This window comes from Gopherus evgoodei, chromosome 1, assembly GCF_007399415.2.
Source record: "Gopherus evgoodei ecotype Sinaloan lineage chromosome 1, rGopEvg1_v1.p, whole genome shotgun sequence".
In the NCBI taxonomy this organism is placed as follows: domain Eukaryota; kingdom Metazoa; phylum Chordata; order Testudines; family Testudinidae; genus Gopherus; species Gopherus evgoodei.
The window spans coordinates 244,621,841-244,645,226 of NC_044322.1; the positions used below are offsets into that span (position 1 = coordinate 244,621,841).

General features: G+C 41.2%; 1 protein-coding gene across 1 annotated transcript in view; it reads right to left on the bottom strand.

Moving 5' to 3' along the window:
• LOC115639229 (solute carrier organic anion transporter family member 1B3-like) overlaps window positions 1-23,386 on the bottom strand; it is a 49,076-nt gene that overhangs the window by 13,331 nt on the left and 12,359 nt on the right. The window contains exons 3-9 of the mRNA XM_030541718.1: window positions 22,126-22,267; window positions 21,906-22,038; window positions 14,630-14,754; window positions 13,640-13,786; window positions 12,448-12,546; window positions 7,773-8,018; window positions 5,390-5,554 (exon numbers count right to left, since the gene is read on the bottom strand). Coding sequence (XP_030397578.1) covers window positions 5,390-5,554; window positions 7,773-8,018; window positions 12,448-12,546; window positions 13,640-13,786; window positions 14,630-14,754; window positions 21,906-22,038; window positions 22,126-22,267 — 1,057 coding nt within the window. The remainder of the gene's footprint in view (window positions 1-5,389; window positions 5,555-7,772; window positions 8,019-12,447; window positions 12,547-13,639; window positions 13,787-14,629; window positions 14,755-21,905; window positions 22,039-22,125; window positions 22,268-23,386) is intronic.

Consider the following 23,386-nt stretch of genomic DNA (forward strand, 5'->3'; position numbering starts at 1 on the left):
TTTGAGGCACCTGTATAGGAAGCAGTAGGTTTAGAAGGGCTGGCTTACCATACATGCCTTTTCTACAAGGAGCATGACTAGTGCTTTCAAGAACCTCCAGTACTGAGCCTGAAGTGGTTCATGATCCCTTCCTCAACCCTGAGGCCTCATTGTCCAACAGCACATTGATGTGAGTCAGAGCAAGGAGGCAACAGGGACCACGCAAGGTGCCCCAGAACACCCCCCCTCCTCCAGGGGAGGAAGGACTGGATGTGGAAGGGACCAGCACGCAGTTGTAGAAAACTTACAGTTGGTTGTTGAAGGAAAAGTTAGTAGCAGTGATCCTTCCTGCCTTGGAAGATTACAAAGTCTTTACAGTCCCTGTCCTCATCCTATCCCTGCCCAGAGCTATGCTGCATGAGCCAGGGCTAGTGGGGATGGGAGAAGGGACTGGTCTGGTGGGTGGATAAAAACAGTGTAGTTCAGGTGAGTGGTTGCAATGCTTAACTGTATCTTCTGGCTACCTAATAAAGTTATGGGTTGTCTCTTTCTCTCCCTGTCCATTTCACCTTTGCTATGCAGGCATAGAGGCAGGATTTTCTCGCAAAGTCAGGTGTTGGGATGGTTCGTGGTTCCAATCTCCTTTTCCATTAAACCTCTGTATTCCAGCTCAGAATTTCATCCATTTCCAGTCAAATTTCCTCCCCGTCCTGTAAGCACATTTCAGCAAATTTCTGCTGAAGCAAAAACTCCAGTTGGTTCTTCAGGTTCACCAGCAGTGCAAATCTGCCTGGTCCACCTTCATAGCTGACGAAGCCCCTTAATTTGGCAATATGTAGGGTGAGAGTGACCATTAGCAGAAACAGTTCTTTGGTAAACATTGCCAGCTCTCCTCCACGGGACTGGAAAGTCACTTCTCTTTTCCATTCTAACACTCTGAAAAAAAACATGTTCTCCAAACTTTGGCTAGTCTTAAGGGCAGAAACTGTAAACTAGTAACCTAGCCTCTGGATGGAATTACCCCACCTCTGCACTCGTTTGAACAGCACGAACATTTTATATTGCTACAAACACTAGTATAGGTTTTCTTACCATTACTAGCCTCTGCTCCTTCCTCATAAAAGGTTTCTGAGAATTAAGGATAGTGAGACAGCGACATTCCTGGAATGCTGAAAAGTAACAAAATTGTGGGCCTTTAGAGCGAAGTTATGTTATGTAGGGGGATTTCTCAGCTTATTCCAAAGGCCAAAAACATAATGCTCTCCTTCTCTTTGAGAACTGGCAGAACTTTCAGCTCCCAAGAGTGAAACCATGGCACCAAGAGGGTAGAAGCGGCATCTCAGGGACAGCAGAGGCAGACAGAGAAGGGTCCTGGAAGCGCTGCTCATAAACAGGAGAAACCAGGAGCAATTTGAATACCACAGAGCACAGGAGGAGCAGTGTCTTCAGCAGGAACTGATTCATGGACATGGAGACACAGGGAACAGGAACATTCTCCAATGGAGAGGTTGATTTGATGGCTGAAAGGGTGGGGCATCCACCTGCTGCCAAGACCCCACAATCATCCCATTGGCTGCTGCTGCCTCCTTCTCTGGCTGCCAGCCAGGGTGCTGCTGAGCCGGAGGATCCTGTTGCAATAACTCCCCCAACTGACCAGGAGGAGAACATTAAGCCTGTAGTAGTCCTGGAACACTAACATGTTCCAGCCTCGAAAACTCTTTGCAAGAGACATCTGCAGATCTCACCACAAGCCATTGTCCTATATCGTTCACCCCTTCTATTGAGGAGGGGAAGGTGATGGGTGCAAAGACAGAGTTCTCAGTAGTAAACAGTTACTTTGCTAACAGTATGTTATTGTTCTAATTTCAAAATTTTTCCATTAAACCTTCTACTTCATATTTTTAGTAAATGTTTTGTTTTGTTTAACTGTGTGTTGGTCCTCCTTCCTAATGATGAACTGAAGGTGCTTTTTCATTCTTGACTGGGCCGCAAGCTTCCTTCTTCATTTAACGGAATGGTGTGTAAAAATCTGGTGTCATCATAATGTCTCCCTAAAGTTCAAAAATACCTTAAGTCACACATCAAGTATCAGAGGGGTAGCCATGTTAGTCTGGATCTGTAAAAGCAGCAAAGAGTCCTGTGGCACCTTATAGACTAACAGATGTTTTGGAGCATGAGCTTTCATGGGTAAATACCCACTTCGTCAGATGCATTCGACAAAGTGGGTATTCACTCACGAAAGCTCATGCTCCAAAACATCTGTTAGTCTATAAGGTGCCACAGGATTCTTTGCTGCTCTTACAGATCCAGACTAACATGGCTACCCCTCTGAGAAAACAGAAAGAAGAAGTTGCCAGACGCTTGAACTAAAGTCCCACAAGAGCTATTAAAACAGGATTAAGGTCCCACAAGGGAACCGGTTCTTTAACCGGCGCATGAAGATGAGCAATTCCTTTCAAGAGCCTTACTGTCATTTGAAAACACCAACTTTCCATGGACAGGTGAATAAAATGCTGAAATAGCCTCCAGGTGGATTCTATGATCTAAGCGTATGGCCAGAAAACGGAAGCTGTAACAGGTACTCCAAGATACCCTGAATACAAGCCTGTGTTGTTTGCACTCATTGGACCAACCACCATACCGAGAACCACTTCTATGGCAAATAGGCTGTCCTGGTGGAGGGCTTCCTGTTGTTAAGCAAGCCCTGCCAGACTTCCTTTGATCGTCATTCTTCTTTCTCATCTAACCATGCAGCTGTGAGATGCATTGGTCTAAGTGCTGGATGCAAAATCTGAGCATGATGCTGAGTCAGGAGATCGGGTGTAGAGGAACGATTATGGGAGGTTGTACCAATAATGTGCAGAGGCCTGAGAACCAACATCATCTTGGCCATGTTAGAACAATGAGAATGAGTCTGGCATGGCCCAATTTCACCTTGAGAATGACCTGCAGGATGATTGAAATTGGAGAACATACCAGCAATGACAGACAAGGGCAGTGCCCTGTACAGAAACACTCCCTTCCTGCCTTGCCAAAACTTTAAGAATTTCAGTGATACCAAGGACAAATGCTCTATAACAGTCCTTAGTTGCACTTAACTCTGCTGACAATAAAAAGTCTAAAAGCACAATGCAATACTTTTCCCATCAAAGCAAACACTCATAAGCTTGCTTAAAAAGTTTAAATGTTCCAAATAAGCAAGGTTTCTAAAGAAGTGTGAATAGTGTAGACAAAAACATTGCTCAATGAGCACATGACTCAGTTGCCACCCTCCACAACACAAAGGTGATAACCCAGTAGAGGTGCCCTGTTAATTGTCATTAATGTGTGCAATGTCACATGAATAAATGGCTAATGACCTTTGGCTACAGGGGAACAAAACTCTCACAAAGCTGTGTAGCTCTGTAAGTATGTACGAATGTTTCATCATGTGCATATCCAGAAGCTATACAGGATGAATAAGTGTCCCTTGGCACAGGCAGATATCATCCTCTGCCTCTCTGCTGTGCCAAGATATATGCACATACAGCATCACTGATTTTCCTCTCTCATTGGGAACCAGGACCAGTAGTCACATGGGTGAATCCAGCTTCCTGTACAGAGTTTTTAAACCAGACTTGTCCTGAGCTCACTCAGGGTGGAAACATTTCCCTTTATCTCACAAATGTTCTGAAGTATGCAGCAGGTGATGATTATCAAAACAGTGTTTGCCACGTTGACTTCCAGACAGCTGCAAAGGCAGCACCAATGAGCTTTCAGTTTACCAAACGTGCACTCCACGACCAGTCTGCAGCTACTTAGCTTGTAACTGAATTCCTGTTTTCCAGGGTCATTGATGTTGGGTACAGTTTCATCAGCCAAAGCAGAAGCAGGTATACTATAATACAAGTTGGCACAGACACACTGTATAGAACCACTTTTCTGGGAAATAAAATCCCTTTTCCTCCACTTCAAGTACAACCCTAATCTCCTCAGCATCCAGCATTTCTCACATTTGTATTAATGAATCTGCCCTTGTGGTCTAGTAAGCCTTTCAGAACGATTGAATGGTAACCTTTTTGTGTCACATACTCAGTTGTGCCCCTTGTGATGGGCAAAATATTGGAATCTGAGCACCACCAATAGTCTCTGCACAGTTCGGAAGCCCCATCCTCTGAAATTCATGTATTATTTTTGGAACTTTTCTTATGGCAACCCCTGGGTAAATTAATTGCCTCACAAATCTGCACAACAACCACCTTCACAGTGGACTTTCCAATCCTAGAGTGGTTTGCAACAGACCTATAGCTGTTTGGTGTTGCCAGCTTCCACTCGGCAATAACAACCCACTTCTGAATCAGTATGGCTTCCTTGAATGGAATGTGCTGGAAGGGCTTTGCAAGCTCTTCACACAGTTCAGTGAAGGTCTGTTTCTTCATTCAGAAGTTTTCAAGCCACTACTAGTCATCCCAGATTTCCAAAACAATGTAATCTCACCACACTGTGCTAGTTCTCCTGCATCAGAAGTGACAGTCAACTAAAGAGCATATCATGACAACACTGGCATTCATCATATCTGTACCATATGAGCTGAATTAATTGTTATTAACCCTCAAAATCAGCCATCTTCCATGTGTCAGAAAATGCTGGCCAAATTCCATCCATCATCTCGCAGAGTGCGTACTCCACTGCATACCCTTTGGTCCGCAATAAGGAGCAGAAGTAGAACCAGATAATCATCCATTTGCTCCATGTTTTCCACTCAGTTTTGTAGGGAATAACTGTGAAGGGCGACATGATCAGGAAGTGCCACAGGCAAATGTGTGAAAGCAGAAGACCTTACCAACAAAACACAGCAAAGCAGTTCATAGAGTGTCTCCCCGTGATGCCCAGAATCCTGGAATACTGTTCCTGAAACATTAAGCGCTAACATTAAGTACCTACAACGATAGTGTGGACACAGGTATATGTGTGTGCACAGCTGTATACTAGTGTCCAGCACAGTATGAATGTGTATGTGTATATGGGAAACACACACAAGTCTGAACATGGTATGAACATAATCCAGTACTCAGATATGCGCACAAGTATAGAAATAGCCTGTAATACTCTGAGATAATCTCACATCTGCCACCTGGTGTGTCTGCTCCGAAGTTGCTCATGACAAAGCCACAATAGAGTCCTTAGCAATTCTATATATTCAAAGATTCATGCAAATTTATCCTGGAAGCCATCTATTACAATTTTGTCTCATGAAAAGGAAACAAAGAGAAAGACATTACAGTCACTCTAACTGTCCACTACAGAATCAAGCTCTTTGGTGACTTTGTATAATTCCATCACAGAAGGGGGACTCTTTTTCCCTTCAGAAAACTCACCATGATCAATAAAATGTATATCAAAATACTTTCCCAAGCACTGTAACACTCACCTGTTACAAAGTTAGACTTAGATGCTGACTGACCATACTGTTGTTCCATGTATTTTGGTTTGTAAGTCAAGAAACCAATAAAGCTACTGAATTGTAACAGCGAACAACACAAAAATGTTACATAAATTCTATTACTGAATACTCTTTTCAGAGAGATAAAGAAACCTGAAAGAAACAATATACAATTTTATTTTTAAAAATGCTTGGCATAATTACTGGTAAATAATCTACGAGATTCAGAACCAGATCCTGCCCTCAGACACCTAAGTGCTTATCCCAATGGCTTCAGTAGGATTTGCAGGTGAGTATCTGAGGGCAGAATCTGGTCCTCAATTAGAATATAGGCTGTGAAATTACAGTTAAATCTCAGAAATGGTAATCATAGAAACTTCAGTGGAGACATGCCAACTGAGGCCCCAGTCCACGAGTGAGATCTACACAGAAGGGCTCTGGGGAAACTGAAGACAATGGGGCAGCACACAGGCCAAAGGGACTGTCTGCTCACATGACTCTCACTGCAGGATCCAGACCAAAGTGATCTCTTCATGGTTCCGCTGTACCTTGTGTCATGTCTTGCACTGGGAACTGTAGCCAGTGATTTTAGTTTATTGTTCATTTATTGTGTGATGTTATGATTAACTAACATGTTATGTCATTTATCCAGGATGACCAACCTGAGCCTGAGAAGGAGCCAGAATTTACCAATGTACATTGTCAAAGAGCCACAGTAATAAGTTAGCAGCCCCACATCAGCTGCCCCCTCCTCCCGCCCACTGGCAGCCCTGCAGATCAGTGCCTCCCCTTCCCTCCTGGTCAGCTGTTTTGTGGCATGCAGGAGGCTCTGTGGGAAAGGGGGAGGAGCGATGGAACATCAGGCTCAGGGGAGGGGATGGGAAGGGGTGGAGTGGGGGCAGGGCCTGTGGCAGAGCCAAGGGTTGAGCAGTGAGCACCCCCCGACACATTGGAAATTTTGCACCTGTAGCTCCAGTCCCAGAGTCGGTGCCTATACAAGGAGCTACATATTAACCTGAAGAGATGCATGTGGCTCTGGAGCCACAGGTTGGCCTCCCCGTCATATATAATCATTGAATGTAAAATAGAGTTAAATTGTAGGATTATAGTAGTATAAAATAGATGAATAGTTAGAAGGGATAATTACATAGTAGGTATCTAAGTAAGTAGGGCTGAAACACAAGGCCTACAGGTTGAGGCCTGTAAGATTTTAACTTAGCCATACTAGGCCAGAGACTTAAGAAATGCTTGACATAAGTAAGTGACCAAAGAATGACCCTATCCCCCCACTAAATTACAGGAAAAGATATACCAGTGGGTGATATTGTGAAAAATTAACAGAATATGTTTTTGCTTACAAGATATCCAGTAGTCACATTTTTCCAACACATGCTCTAACCACAGGGTGCACTACATGCATAAATGTCAATGAGGTATAGTCAGAATCACATTATAAAAACAGGGTGCCCAGATTAGGAAAACTGTGTTCCCTATGGGAAACCGCATCAGGAACCATCCCTTTACTGAGGATCAATTGGCAAGGAAGCCATCAGACCTTAAGAATATTGTTAAGAGTGTGTGAGTATAATGATTTTTTTAACTTGTGCATAGGTCTTTATAGAATTTTTTATATGCTTAGGTAATCATAACTTTAACTGTAACTTTAACAAAGCTTGTAAAAGAGACTAGACCAAGTATGTGTGAATATGTGTGTGGTCACTAACCACGGTCTTTACGTGTTCCTAGACACTCTAAATCTGAAGCAATAGCAGAGGTAACATTCACTTTGTTGAACGAACAACTCTAGCCACCAGAGCCAAATCCACAGTGATGTAATACAACACTACTAAATTCACTCTAAATAAAATAAAAGACTACAGAACTGAACCAGAATAGAAGTGTAAAGATAGCACAATGTCATCCTTTTTCTTGCCTCTACCCTTCCACATTCCTGCATTGAGCACAGTTCAGCCAGAATGGAAAAATTAGGCTGTCTGTATTTTTCATTGCAGACAGTTGATTTCACATTTTCCATTAAATCTGTGATGATCATGAAAATAATACAGTCTGACTTGCTGGGAAAAGAACCTTCTGATTTTTTTAGGCTTACCCATCACTAATTTTAACACAGATTTTAGTTAATTCTGGTCACTCATTTTTCCTCAGTTACAGTTTATTTCTAATGCAAACTTTAAAATGTAGATCCTGATCATGTAATTGACCCAATGCAGGTCAACCTTCATGGCCACTCAGAAACCCAATGACTTCAAATAATTGTGTGGGTGGGGGTGGGGGGTGGGGAACTTGGGGTATTCCTGTGTTACATTGTACTGGTAGGTTTCCAGTTTGGCAGAACATATGAAACACTTGCCTTTTGAAATTACTGACCACTTGACTGGCTGATGATTTTCAGATTTGTGATGCCTGCTCTGGTCTCCTTTAATTTTGGAGAGATCAGATGAAATGTTGTCATTATTCTCTTCCTCCTGCTTTTTGAGACTCTTTGGCAGGAAACAGAATGGTATGGCAGCAATGAGATTAGTTATTCCAGATATAATAAAACCAAGCCACCATGCACCTACCCACCGGGAGTCTTTTGGAGTTATGGTTATGCTACCTAGAATAAAATGAGACAAAAAACGAATTCATGAATTAATGAAGAAAAAAAGAGATACCCCCCGGTAATTGCTGGGAAATCTACATTATACACTGGAAGGAAACTCAGTATTTTCAATATTTAGTGAGATATATTGAAAGATGACATAAAGCAAGAAGGGCACCAGCAGTCATATAATATAAAAACATAAGAATGGCCATACTGCATCAGACCAAAGGTCTGTCAAGCCCAGTATCCTGTCCCCTGACAGTGGCCAATGGCAGGTGCCCCAAAGAGAATGAACAGCAAGTTATCATCAAGTGATCCATGCCCTGTCACCCAATCCCAGCTTCTGGCAAACAGAGGTGAGGGACACCATCCCTGCCCATTCTGGCTTTGATGGACCTATCTTCCATGAATCTAGCTAGCTCCCTTTCGAACTGCGTTATAGTATTGGCCTTGACAACGCTCTCTGGCAAGGAGTTCCACAGGGTGACAGTGAATTGCATGAAAAAATACTTTCTTGTGTTTGTTTTAAACCTGCTACAGATTAATTTCATTTAGTGGCCCCTTGTTCTTGTATGAGGAGGAGTAAATAACACTTCCTCATTTACTTTCCCTAAAACACTCATGATTTTATAGACCTCTATCATATCCCCCCTTAGTTGCCTCTTTTCCAAGCGGAAAAGTCCCAGTTTTATTAATCTCTCCTCATACAGAAGCCATTCTATACCCCTAATAATTTTTGTTGCCCTTTTCTGAATCTTTTCTTTTTTGAGATGGGGCGACCATATCTGCACGCAGTATTCAAGGTGTTGGTGTACCATGAATTTATATAGAGGCAATATGATATTTTCTGTCTTATTATCTATCCCTTTCTTGATGATTCCCAACATTCTGTTCGCTTTTTTGACTGCAGCTGCACATTGAGTGATTTCAGAGAACTCTCCACAATGACTCCACGATCTCTTTCCTGAGTGGTAACAGTTAATTTAGACCTCATCATTGTATATGTACAGTTAGGATTATGTTTTCCAATGTGCATTACTTTGCATTTATCAGCATTACATTTCATCTGCCATTTTGTTGCCCAGTCATCCAGTTTTGTGAGATCCTTTTGTAGCTCTTCGCAGTCTGCCTGGAACTTAACTATCTTGAATAGTTTTGTATCATCTGCAAATTTTGCCACCTCATTGTTTACCCCTTTTTCCAGATAGTTTATTAATATGTTGAATAGGACTGGTCCCAGCACAGACCCCTGAGGGACACTGCTATTTACCTCTCTCCATTCTGAAAATTGACCATTATTCCTACCCTTTGTTTCCTATCTTTTAACCAGTTACCAATCCATGAGGGAACCTTCCCTCCTATCCCATGACTGCTTATTTTGCTTAAGAGCCTTTGGTGAGGGACCTTGTCAAAGGCTTTCTGAAAATCTAAATACACTATATCGACTGGATCTCCTTTGTTCCCATGCTTGTTGACCCCCTGTAGCAGGGCAGCTACCCCGCTCTTAGAAAAAAGGAAACAGCCACAGCTGAGGCCACGCCCCAATCAGGCCACAGCTGGCCCTATAAAAGGCTGTGGACCAGGAGCTCAGACATTCTCTCTCTCTAGCTTGGAGAGAGATGGGTCTGGCTTCTTGGGAGCACAGCAGGGTACCTAGAGTGGAGCAGGGCTGGGGAAAGGCCGGAGGAACTGGGGAGCTCTGGTCTGGAAAATCTCCAGGCTGCAGGCCTTGCTAAAGGCCAGAAAGGGTACTGGGGTTGCAGAGATGCAGCCCAGGGTAGGCAAAAGCAGCAGGTCCAAACTCAAACTGCAGTCTGCCTCAGTGAGCGGGGGCTAGATGGTGACTGACACTAGCCACTGAGGCAAGGTTGGGATAGAGGGTTGGGGGTTCCCCTTGGTGGGGAGACCGAGACAGTGGGGGTACTGCCATGGGGCAGCACCCAAGGTAAAGGGGCACCAGGGTCCAGGAGGAGGCCTGCAGCAGGCAAGCCACCGACCAGCAGAGGGCACTCAAAGAGTGGAAAAGCTAATTTCCTGGATGACCAGCAGGAGGTGCCATGCCACTGAGTCATCACTTTGCTACACCCCCTCAAAGAATTCTAGAAGATTGGTTAGTCATGATTTCCCTTTACAAAAACCATGTTGATTATTTCCCAACAAATGATATTCATCTATGTGTCTGACAATTTTGTTCTTTAGGATAGTTTCAACCAATTTGCCCGGTACTGAAGTGAGGCCTACTGGCCTGTAGTTTCCAGGGTCACCTCTGGAGCCCTTTATAAAATTTGGCATCACATAGCTATCCTCCAGTCATTTGGTACAGAAGCTGATTTAAACGATTGGTTACAGATGACTATCTGTACAGATGAATGTCTTGGTTGGTGTTGTTTTTCACTTGCCATCACACATTTGGTAACTTGTGCTAACGGGGGGGGCAGTGTGAGGGATAGCTCAGTGGTTTGAGCTTTGGCCTGCTAAACCCAGGGTTGTGAGCTCAATCCTTGAGGGGGCCACTTAGGGATCTGGGGCAAAAATTGGTCCTGCTAGTGAAGGCAGGGGGCTGGACTCAATGACCTTTCAAGGTCCCTTCCAGTTCTAGGAGATTGGTATATCTCCAATTATTATTTATTTTTATTTGTATGATTCAAGGCTACATGCCACAGAACTTATGGTACTTTTGAGAACATGGGAATCTGAAATAGGTTTCAAGCAGAGTCACACACTCACCCTGGATCTGCTAGGACACAGTACTTTTTACTTATAACCTTTTTTCTCATAGGACCTTCCAGCAAAATGCATAATCATGTGCTTAACTTTAAACCTATGAGGAGTCCCATTGGCTTCAGTGAGATTTGTCACATACTTAAGTCCGTATTATGGAGAATGTGGAAGCTGCCTGCAATATTTTTATGAATATCATATGTCCATCTATTTGTTGGATTGTCTGTCTATTGTTTGCTATGTGACTACCAAAGAGTTAAGTCATGCAAGAGCTGGGTACAATGGGCAGAGGAACAGACAATGGCTTCAAATAAGCCCTACTGCTGGTACACAAATACAATAGAGTTGTCAATTTCTATTAGGTTTTACCTCTACCTTGCTAAGGGTATTGCCTAGCTGGTGATTCCGTGTGTGTCTGTATGAATGTGTGTGTCTTGACAGGGTAGGAAAATCCAGGCAGGATATCTAAACAGAGCTTTGTCACTGATAAAAGGACAGCCTCTGATAAGACAATAAGAGACAGGGATTGATGGGTCTCCTAGCTTATCTCAACTTGCAAAGCAAGTGAGGGGGTGCCTGGCATAAGCAAGGCCTGCCTTAGCTTAGGTAAGGTATAGATGTATATAGACTATTTACTGTTTTAAGATCTGTTTCTCTGAATGCCTTGGTTCTGAATCAACAATGCTTTGCTTTAAGAAACCTGCTTGGTCAGTGTAATAACCACTTGTCGAAGCTCCTGAAGGAAAATCTGTACCAGGGTCCAAAACTCCAGTTGAACCTGCTAAGAAATCATGGTTCATCCGAAAGGGACTGCAGCTGAAGGCCAGGTCTCATAGTGAGAGAATTGCATGATTCCATCCCAAAAAGAAGTGGAGGTAATGAAGTCCATCACCTGAGAGATGGCACTCTAGGAGACCAGGAGCAGTCATAGCTGTAGTTAACCCAGTGACCATGGCATATATGATCAACATTTTGTTGGGATCGGGGCCTTAAAAAGCAAAATAGGCAAACAACTGTATGGGGGCACTGTAAACAGTCTCCTCCTGCAAACATATGCTCAGATCTTAGGCTACGTGAATATCACCAATGGGTGTTACATTTCAAATGCCTTTATTATCACTATTTATTTATATTACACATGCACAGATGTTTGCAATGGAAAAGAGTGAGCACACGTGTCTGTGTGTGAAAATTTGAATGCACATGAATGGACACCCAATAGAAGCCCCTTCGAAAACATCACCTCAGATATTTTCTTTTTTGTTTAAGCGTTAGGAAAATTTGAGTTCAGTTAATAGAGAGTAATATTAAACAATTAACATCTTATATGCTCAGCCAACATTTCAAATTAACCATCTAAAATGAAAAATGGATATGCTATCCAGCCCCCATTAGTAAGGGCATGACTCAGCAAAGCATTCCGTGAGGGTGTGTAAGCACATACTTAAATTTAAGCATGTTTAAATGCTTTATTCAATAGGCATGGATTTAAGCCTATGCTCAAGTGCTTTCTTGAATTGGGCCTAAAATATTTCCCATACCTACAACTTTTAAAATTATTTTTTCAGGGAAAACACTTTGTTGTCACCTCACCTTGAAACAAACACATTTATTATTTACTAAAAGGCATGAAAATATTTGGCATATCCTGATATAAAGGACTGGTCATATTGATTATTATACAACAGTTTAATATAATCGGCTCTCCATTTTTCCTTACCTAGATCCACAAATCCAATATCCACATACAAGCTGGCACACAGCGATCCCAACAGGTAGCCCATTATTGGCCCGATCATTGCTACTGTGTGCAAACATGCTGAAAATATAATGAAGTAGACACTGGTAAATTTACAGACATGTAACCCTATATATTTTCCACCTACTTTTCTTATTCCTCTCCTAGAACCAGGGTATTCCAGGAAGTGCAAAGACTAGCATCCTGCCATGTGAGAGAGGTTTTTTATTCTTCTCACTTTTGGTGAAAAAGATAACCTTAGGCAGTATTTATGTATCATTTATTGATTTATTTAAATGTGTTTAGCAGCCATTCAAGGCTACAGGAGCCAAATTAACTCCAGTCACATAAAACTCAAATTCAAGTCTCAGTGCAGGTAGAATGAACCAGGACTTGGTGGGTTAAGACAAAAACATTAGATGGAAATTTATACAACCTTGTTATTTTCTTTTGAAGGCAGCAATTGACTAGGAATGAAGAGGAATGAAGGCTGCCATTTTTCAAAAGAATCTAAGGACTTAGGCACCCAACTCACATAGGCTCCTCTGTAAATCACAGTCAAAATGGAGAGTAGAGCTGTGAGGGTAACCAATTCTCTGGTTTGGTGGTCAAACAGAGAAAAGAAAAGAAAATTTTGAGACAACCCAAAATGAATTTTTTCAAAAATTTTCAGCACACTGAAAAAGTCACCAAAATTTCATTTGCAGTCAAATGAAATGTGGTGTTCAACCTGAAAAAAAATGTTCATTGAGGGAGTTTTTTTGCCTTTATAAAATGCTGTTAATAAAAGTGAATAAAATTTTGAAATGAAAAGTAATTTCGAATTGAAAAGCTGACATGTTTCATTTAGTAAAATATTTTGACTTTTTCTGATTTTGTAATTTGTGTTTCTGTGTTTTTTTGAGGGAGGGGAGATTGATTGTTATTTTATTTGACCAAAACAATGTGGCAAATTCAACACAAATTCACAAATTGTTTCAGTGGCTGCAAATCTGCATTTATCAGAGAGAAAAAAAAAACTTTGTCAAAAGATTTTGCCTGGCTTTAATGGAGAGAGTTTTCAAAAAATAAAAATAGGACTCTTTAGAGGAAGATGATCTACTTCTAAAGCTAAAATAAATTTGATCCCATCACTGTTTCTTCATAACCAGCCTTTTCTTTCTCTTAAGATTACCTATGTAGAAAGGAGAATCTTCTTCTTTAGCAAAATCATCAAGGTAAGAAATTCCTAGTGGTGTTATTGGTGATTCCCCAACTCCACGTAACAAGTTGCCCAGTAAGACATATATCCACATATATGATGCTGCTGCTTTTACACAATCTGTAAATAACAGTAATTACTATCTTTACAGTAGAACAATAAACCATGAGCCTGGCTAGAACTCCATTTAACACACACAGTCTCATCTTGCTCAGTTGTTTTTCCTTACAAAAGACTAAGACTCTGTCTAGGTTATCAAACTCATTAACCCCCAAATCATCAGCCCTCCCTTTAACAACACTTCCTGATACCAGTCACATGCTTGTCTACCAAAGATAGTATTGCAAGGATAATGGTCTGTATTGTTAGGGAAGAATGTCTAGAGAAAAATAAACAGATTGAAATTGTAATAGACATACTCTATGACATTTCATTTACACCTTCAACTGTGTCCCCTGATCCAGGCTAGCAGTTGGCTCATGGGTCCTAGAGTCCTTTCTCTCCTCCCATGCAGCATACAGCTGCAAATGCTCTATGGGTATATTCTAAACTGGTAGTGAGGTATATGAAAATCACAGAAATGCCACTTAATTTCCAGTTAACTCTAACACAGCTTGGGCTCTTAAATTTCCTTTGAGAATCAATTCTCCTCACAACTTACAATATATGAGAAATTCCTTTAATGTCAATGTGAGGTACTTGTATCCAGAAGGGTGGGAGAAACTGGGCCCCAGTAGTTCAGATACTTTTGGATTGGTAGATGTGCTTGCTCTGAATGAGATTTTCAAGGCTACTGTATCACTGACGTGTCACTAACACCCGCCAAATAAGTTAAGGCTTAAATGGGGTTTAGAATTGTACTGGCCCTTCACACCGGGGTGAATTGCCCTCTTGTGTGAAGACCTATTTATAAGTAGGTCAAATTTGTCACATTTAGACATATTTTCAGTTACAATTCCTTACCTGAATCTGATTGTTCTGATAAGGTTTCACTGACACCAGTTACATTTTGGTCCACTGAGCAGGGAGAGAGACTTGAAGTTGAGTTGACTGACAACACTGCATGCGATGCTGTTTCATACTTATAACTGAACACATACAACGTATTTAGTAGTGATCTTTCTGGGCAGTTGAAGAAATACAGGGATATATTTTATCTCAGTACAGGGGGAGTGTTGTGACTGCTGTTTTGGCGAATAGAGAGAATGGGCATCTAACTGTCTGCATACCGCATTCAAATTACATTTTCCAAAGTGTTAATTTAATAGTAAAAAGGAAGGATAATTAAGTAAAAAAAAAAAAGGGGGGGAGGGAAAAAAATGAGCAAGCAGATATCAAAAACAACAATATGGCAGATATATCATTTTAAACTGGGAACTTAAAAGAAACATAAGAAATGTGAAAAGAATGAAGAGTACTTGTGGCACCTCAGAAACTAATAAATTCATTTGAGCATAAGCTTTCATGGGCTAAAACCCACTTCATTGGATGTATGCAGTGGAAAATACAGTAGATATTGTATGCATATCTTCCTACTGTATTTATTTTCCACTGCATGCATCCAATGAAGTGGGTTTTAACCCACGAAAGCTTATGCTCAAATTAATTTGTTAGTTTCTAAGGTACCACAAGGACTCCTCATTGTTTTTGCTGATACAGACTAACGCAGCTATCACTCTGAAATAAGAAATGTGGACATTTAACTCGGGCTCCTTTGAAAATCCCACTCTTAGGATATGTCTATATGGAGAGATAGTGCACGATAAGCTGGAGTGTAAATCTACAGTCCTCTAGCCTGCCACACACTAACTGGCAATATGGACCTTGCTACTGTGCACTGAAAGTTCCATTGTGCAAACAGCAGTATGTCAAGGCATACTACAGAACTTTTGGTGTGCAGTAGAAGGGTCCACATAGTGAGCTAATGCTACAGTGCTGTAGATTTACACCTAGTTTGTCATGCACTAATTCTCCAGATAAACAAGCCTTTAGTTATTTCTTGTAACTACAGTCCTATAGACTCTTTGAATTAAGTAATAGAAATGACAAGCTTGAGGCTACTGCAAAACAGCAGAAGAGTTAGAAAGATGTTCTGCTGAACATAATTCTTTAGTTTTCTTTTCATATTCATAAACTTCTTGTGACAGATATGACAATTTCCTGCAATATCATGGACAAAACTTACTGAACTAAGTTAAAACTTACTGAAGTAAGTTTAAGTATTTTAGGAGTTCATTGTATTCAAAATGCAAATAGAATGAGGAGTACTTGTGGCACCTTAGAGACTAACAAATTTATTTGAGCATAAGCTTTCGGGGATATAACCCACTTCATCTGATACATGGAATGGAAAATACAGTAGGAAGATATATATACACAGAGAACATGAAAAAATTGGCGTTGCCATACCAACTGTAATGAGAGTAATTAATTAAGGTGGGCTATTATCAGCAGGAGAAAAAAAACCTTTTGTAGTGATAATCAGGATGGCCCATTTCCAGCAGTTGACAAGAAGGTGTGAGTAACAATAGGGGGAAAATAGCATGGGGAAATAGTTTTTACTTTGTGTAATGACCCATCCACTCCCAGTCTTTATTCAAGCCTAATTTAATGGTGTCCAATTTGCAAATTAATTCCAATTCTGCAGTTTCTCATTGAAGCCCCTACTCTGTTTGGGGTATATTGATGACATCTTCATCATCTGGACCCATGGAAAAGAAGCCCTTGAGGAATTCCACCATGATTTCAACAATTTCCATCCCACCATCAACCTCAGCCTGGACCCATCCACACAAGAGATCCACTTCCTGGACACTACAGTGCTAATAAGTGACAGTCACATAAACACCACCCTATACTGGAAACCTACTGACCGCTATACTTACCTACATGCCTCCAGTTTTCATCCAGACCATACCACATGATCCATTGTCTACAGCCAAGCTCTAAGATACAACCACATTTGCTCCAACTCCTCAGACAGAGACAAACACCTACAAGATCTCTATCAAGCATTCTTACAACTACAATACCCACCTGCTGAAGTGAAGAAACAGATTGACAGAGCCAGAAGAGTACCCAGAAGCCACCTACTACAGGACAGGCCCAACAAAGAAAGTAACAGAATGCCACTTGCCATCACCTTCAGCCCCCAACTAAAACCTCTCCAGCGCATCATCAAGGATTTACAACGTATCCTGAAGGACGATCCCTCACTCTCACAGATCTTGGGAGACAGGCCAGTCCTTTCTTACAGACTGTCTCCCAACCTGAAGCAAATACGCATCAGTAACCACACAACAAAAACACTAACCCAGGAACCTATCCTTTCAACAAAGCCCATTGCTAATTCTGCCTAAATATCTATTCAGAGGACACAATCATAGGACTATAAGGTGGATAGAAAGCTGGCTGGATTGTCAGGCTCAATGGGTAGTGATCAATGGCTCCATGTCTAGCTGGCAGCCAGTATCAAGCAGAGTGCCCCATGGATCGGTCCTGGGGCTGGTTTTGTGCAATATCTTCATTAATGATCTGGAGGATGGTGTGGACTGCACTCTCAGCAAGTTTGCAGATGATACTAAACTGGGAGTAGTGGTAGATACACTGGAGGGTAGGGATAGGATACAAAGGGACCTAGACAAATTAGAGGACTGGGCCAAAAGAAATCTGATGAGGTTCAACAAGGACAAGTGCAAAGTCCTGCACTTAGGATGGAAGAATCCCGTGCACTGCTACAGACTAGGGACCGAATGGCTAGGCAGCAGTTCTGCAGAAAAGGACCTAAGGGTTACAGTGGACGAGAAGCTGGATATGAGTCAACAGTGTGCCCTTGTTGCCAAGAAGGCTAATGGCATTTTGGGCTGTATAAGTAGGGGCATTGCCAGCAGATCGAGGGACGTGATCATTCTCCTCTATTCGACATTGGTGAGACCTCATCTGGAGTACTGCATCCAGTTTTGGGCCCCACACTACAAGAAGGATATGGAAAAATTGGAAAGAGTCCAACAGAGGGCAACAAAAATGATAAGGGGGCTGGAGTACATGACTTATGAGGAGAGACTGAGGGAACTGGGATCGTTTAGTCTGCAGAAGAGAAGAATGAGGGGGAATTTGATAGCTGCTTTCAACTACCTGAAAGCAGGTTTCAAAGAGGATGGATCTAGACTGTTCTCAGTGGTACCAGATGACAGAACAGAGAATAATGGCCTCAAGTTGCAGTGGGGGAGGTTTAGGTTGGCTATTAGGAAAAACTTTTTCACTAAGAGGGTTGTGAAGCACTGGAATGGGTTACCTAGGGAGGTGGTAGAATCTCCTTCCTTAAGGTCAGGCTTGACTAAGCCCTCTCTGGATTGATTTAGTTGGGGATTGGTCCTGCTTTGAGCAGGGGGTTGGACTAGATGATCTCCTGAGGTCCCTTCCAACCCTGACATTCTATGATTCTATGACCTAATCACACCAGCCACACTATCAGGGGCTTGTTCACCTGCACATCTACCAATGTGATAAATGCCATCATGTGCCAGCAATGCCCCTCTACCATATACATTGGCCAGACTGGACAGTCTCTATGCAAAAGAATAAATTGACACAAATCAGACTTCGAGAATTATAACATTCAAAAACCAGTCGGTGAACACTTCAACCTCCCTGGTCACTCAATTACAGATCTTAAAATCACAATACTCCAACAAAAAAACTTCAGAAACAGACTCCAACGAAAAACTGCAGAATTGGAATTAATTTGCAAACTGGACACCATTCAAGTAGGCTTGAATAAAGACTGGGAGTGGATGGGTCATTACACAAAGTAAAAACTATTTCCCCATGCTATTTTTCTCCCTACTGTTGCTCACACCTTCTTGTCAACTGCTGGATATGGGCCATCCTGATTATCAGTACAAAAGGTTCTTTTCTCCTGCTGATAATAGCCCACCTTAACTGATTACTCTCATTACAGTTGGCATGGCAATACCCATTTTTTCATGTTCTCTCTCTCTCTCTCTCTCTCTCTCTCTATATATATATATCTTCCTACTGTGTTTTCCACTGCATGTATCCGATGAAGTGGGTTTTAGCCCACAAAAGCTTATGCTCAAATAGAATTGTTAGTCTCACAGGTGCCACAAGTATTCCTCGTTCTTTTTGCTGATACAGACTAACACAGCTACCACTCTGAAAGAATGCAAATGTTTATGTATTATTGTGGAATTGTATGCAACTTCTTTAAGAGGGAGACAGGACTAATGTCAACCTGGGAAGTGGTATGAGCTTCAACAGGCCAAACAAGACTGAACTTTCAGTTGAATGAGTTTCCCAGGAAATACTTGTCAGGAGGGGAATGTAAATTACCCACCTTAGGAATCATCCTTTTGAATCATCCTGTACCTTGAAGAGAAACCCATTATCTGGCTGATTTTCTATTCACAGTCTCTTCAAAGACCCAAACTGGATAAAGGAGTGACATACAGATTCATGGGGATTCTTGTTCCAAGACAAAGCAGTTATGAACTTGTAACCCCAGAAAACTCCCTTAGTGAGAATTGAAGGAATATTCACCTGCCACAATTGGGGTGATCTCTGGTAAACTAATCAATATGCAAGTCAGTTCTTTTATAGTGTTAATATGTTTTCTCTGTAATAGTTTTACCATAAAAATAAAATGTGCTTGCTTAGGAAGAGCTATGGGGTAACTGGGCAATCACACTGTTTATAGACTCTGAAGAAAAGGCAAAGGAAACCTGCCTAGGCAGTCTCTTTTTCTGGGGATACATAGTGTAGGCAGGAAGAGTGTAGCCTGAAAATCTTCCAGTCATGAGGTAGAGAGACACATGCCTCTGCCCAAAAGAAGTAACATCTGGGGAACTGGAAACTTGTGAGTGGGTGCCCTTGCTGGACCATATAGGGGGAACACAGGTGCGGTTGCCTTGAACTGTGACACTCATAAAAGATTCTATAGTATTGAATATAGGAATAGAAATGTATTGCATTGTAGATTTGTCACTGAATCAAAACTTCTGCTAGAAGCAATGTGATTGGTAGACAAAACAGTGCTTCTCTGAATAAAGAGATGATGCATTTGTTGGCAAATTAGTGTCACTAGATTTGAGGATTTTTAGTGGTAAGAGCACCCTGAACAGAACTTTTGGCCCAGTTCTGCAAACACTCACCTGAAAAGTCTCACTGAAGCCACTGTATGAGTAATGACTATTTGCTCAAGTACGGGTGCGCAGGACCAGCCCTTACCAATGTATGGCCTAATACTATAAGCTACTAATTAGACTCCTCCTTTAAAGTGCTGGATTTCTTCAACTCTCATTTCTGCAGGGCACCTTCACCGGTGAAGTTTGGAACCTTATATAGGTGATCCCTATATTACAGTTGTCAGGTAAGTACACATGTATTCCCCCTTCCTGGTCCACCAAAGACACACACTGGGCTCCCAGCTCCTCAGTCATCACTTCTCTAGGGATGAAACCCACATCTCTCTCCCTCCTGAACAGCATGTTGAGGCTGATCTACTGATTCCTGATTTACACTGATATCACCAACAAACCAGACATTCTAAAAGGCCAGCGTCTGCAATTTGCTTTCTCTCCAGAGGCTATGGCAAGTGTATTGCCAATAGTCATAAGTTACCACACAGCACTTTCTAAGCAAGCATCTTTATTCTTAAGGTGAAAGAATTATAGAGAAAACACATTCAAACAACAAAAGAACCTACACGCAGAGGTCACACGCACACCCCACTCCAACTTAGGGTTCTGGTAAGTGTCAGTGCTTCAAAACCCAGAACTAGGTTTCCCCCATGGTTACCATTTCATAACTGTTTCAGATTCAGAACCAGAACCAAGACTGGACAGATGGGCCAGTTTCTTTATACAGCTCAGGCCTTTGATCTCCCACCTCCAGGAACAGGTAATCAGCAGACAATGACACTCTTCTCAAGATGTGGCTTTGAAAGGCTGTTTTTTCAAGTAACTAGAGGCATGGAATTTGCATTAATATTAGGTATTCCCCCAGGAAATCCACTTCACATTTATTGTCCCAAAAGTCCATTCTTATCTGGCATTTTCAGTATAAACCTTTGAACTCCCAGGTCTCATATCACATCTTCCCCCTAGAGAGTTTATGCACAATCCTGAACCACAATAATACATAAACTTTGCATTTAATACAGTGGACCTCAATGAGACTTAAACTTAAATCAATAAGGCTTTCCCCTAGGATATTTCAGGGAATTCCCATATTTGTCACACTCTATTCTTCCATTTTACCAGCATTCAAATGACTGTGAGCAATTATTGAAAACTAGAGTTAGGGCTGCTGCGGAGACTCCATCATGTTGGACATTAAGGATGTTGGACAAGGTAGTCAAACATGCCCTTGGAGCAGAATGCATCTTTTTGACTTTTTTGGATTAAGGCCCCAATATAGCACTCAAACACTTCAATCACAGGAGTAGTTCCACTGACTTCCGGTGCATTACTCCCACGCTTCAGGTTTCACACAAGTTTAAGTGCTTTCTTGAAATGGAGCCTCAGGGTCCTGTTCATAACTACAAAAATACCCAGTTACAGAAATCATATGAAATAATTTTATGATATAATTATTTTACTGAAATTGCTTTGATTCATCATATGTTAACCTTCCATGCAATAACCCTGTTTAAGGTCAGACTCTACCATCCTTCCTCACACTGAACAATATCTCATTTCCTCAATAGTCCCAGTGATTTCCTTAGACTTTTCCCCTAGAGTTAGCCATAGTAATGTCCTGAAAAGCAGCATGATGCACACTAGGGCTGATGAAAAAAATTCTGTCAAAATTGATTTTTGGTGGAAAATTTTGGTTTTCAGGGAATATAAATTCACATGGAAAGCATCTGCTTTTTACAGAAAACGTCTACTTTTCCTCAAAAGTCTACAAACCAACCAAACCAAAATATTTCTAGCTGAAAATGGAAACATTTTGATGGTTCTGATATATAAAAACAAAAAATTGATATTTTGTACCAGGGGAAGGGAATTCCCACCAGTTCTACTGCGTGCTTATGTATCTGTGGTGTTGCCTGACTTGTAAATTAATTCTGATATCCATTTAGGTCAGCCCTAAATATTAATTTATTCTTAGGCCCTTTGAAACCTTAAAAACACAGTGGTGTTCGTTTGACAAAATGGAGAAAGTGGTATAGAATCCAATTGCTATGGTATCTAAATTAGTCTTAGTGAGTACTTACTATCCCATGAAGAAATGAGGCATTGCTGTTAAAATACTTCCAGCTGACATAATACAACACCCTAAAGCGATGATTTTTGGTCTATGAAATTTGGCTCCAAAATAACTTACAAATGCCATCACCAGCAAATTACCTAAAAAAGCAAAGAAAACATTACTAGTAGATGCTTTCATTGTATTTGCTCTGAGTAATTTACTGTATGTTACGGAATACTAATTACCCATCTCAAAACTTCCATCAATTAAGCCAGCTACAGAGGAGGGAATATCAAATCTTCTTTCTATCTGAGTGATGGAACTTTTCATAACTGTTCCAGATAATGTTTTGCACAAGTAGCTGAATGACAAAGCAAAGAGAAACACCTGAGGAAAGATCAAGACAGAAGGTGAGAGGTAAGGGAGGAGAAATCGATAATATAGAAACCAAGAGAGCATAAATCTATAGAACAATCTTATGAATTAAATTTAATTAACTTTACTAATCAAACTCCAAGAGGGAAAATATGATGTTTCTAACTCAAAATGGGGCCTTGATCCTGCAAGAAGATCTCTCTGGGTTTTCAGAAGTGTTTTCTTCCCATTCTGGTCTCACTGTGATCTACAGAAGTCATGTGCACGGGACAACCCAAAGCAGCAATTAATTTTGTTTGTGCTTAGGGATGGCATTGCCAGCTTCAGCATCCAGAAAGCACGGCCTCCTTCGCTTTGCTGGTCAAAGGCTCCCCAGAATAGAATTTGTACTTCTGAACCTAAACACCATGGATTACAGAATCTGCAGATAGCAACCAACTCAGTAGGGACAGCTTACCCTACTGAAACCTAACATCAATTTTCAAGCTATCCACAACACTGAGACCAGTTGTGTACAGAAGAAACCTTAGGCCTCAAGGTGCTACCAGAATACAAATAATTAACAAGGATAAGAGCTCTGGTCAGGGGCCACTTGCTGAAACTAGTGCAAACTGTAGATGAGTTTTAGCTTCAATTCACTTATTACTTTTTCTAAGCCAGTTTGTCCATCCCCAGGTTAGAAGTCGTATTGGTATTACAACATAGCGCTTAGCCACAAACTTCACAATATCCCTCTTTTTGGAGGTCTTGTACATATTGTTTGGCAATCTCATCCCCGTTTGGATGAAGTTTGAAGTATTTGGTTTATATTTGTGTTGTACCCCTTTGCAAAGGAAATGCTCGTATTTGACTTTTTAATAGGTTTAAAACAAGAGCATTTGAATACACACTTTGCTTTGATACACAAACTCTATTTAGTATCACAGTGATTGCAAACAAACCATGCTTATGAAGACAAGACAGTCTAGGAGTGCTTAAATATTATCCAGATATTTCAACATAACAGCTTTTTACTGAATCCCAAACAAATAAACTTGTTGCCCTAAGGGTAAAAGTTAAAATAGCTTATTTAACTTGACAGTAGATAAGTGAACAAATTAAAATGGGGTTTGAACTTTATGATGCTATTTA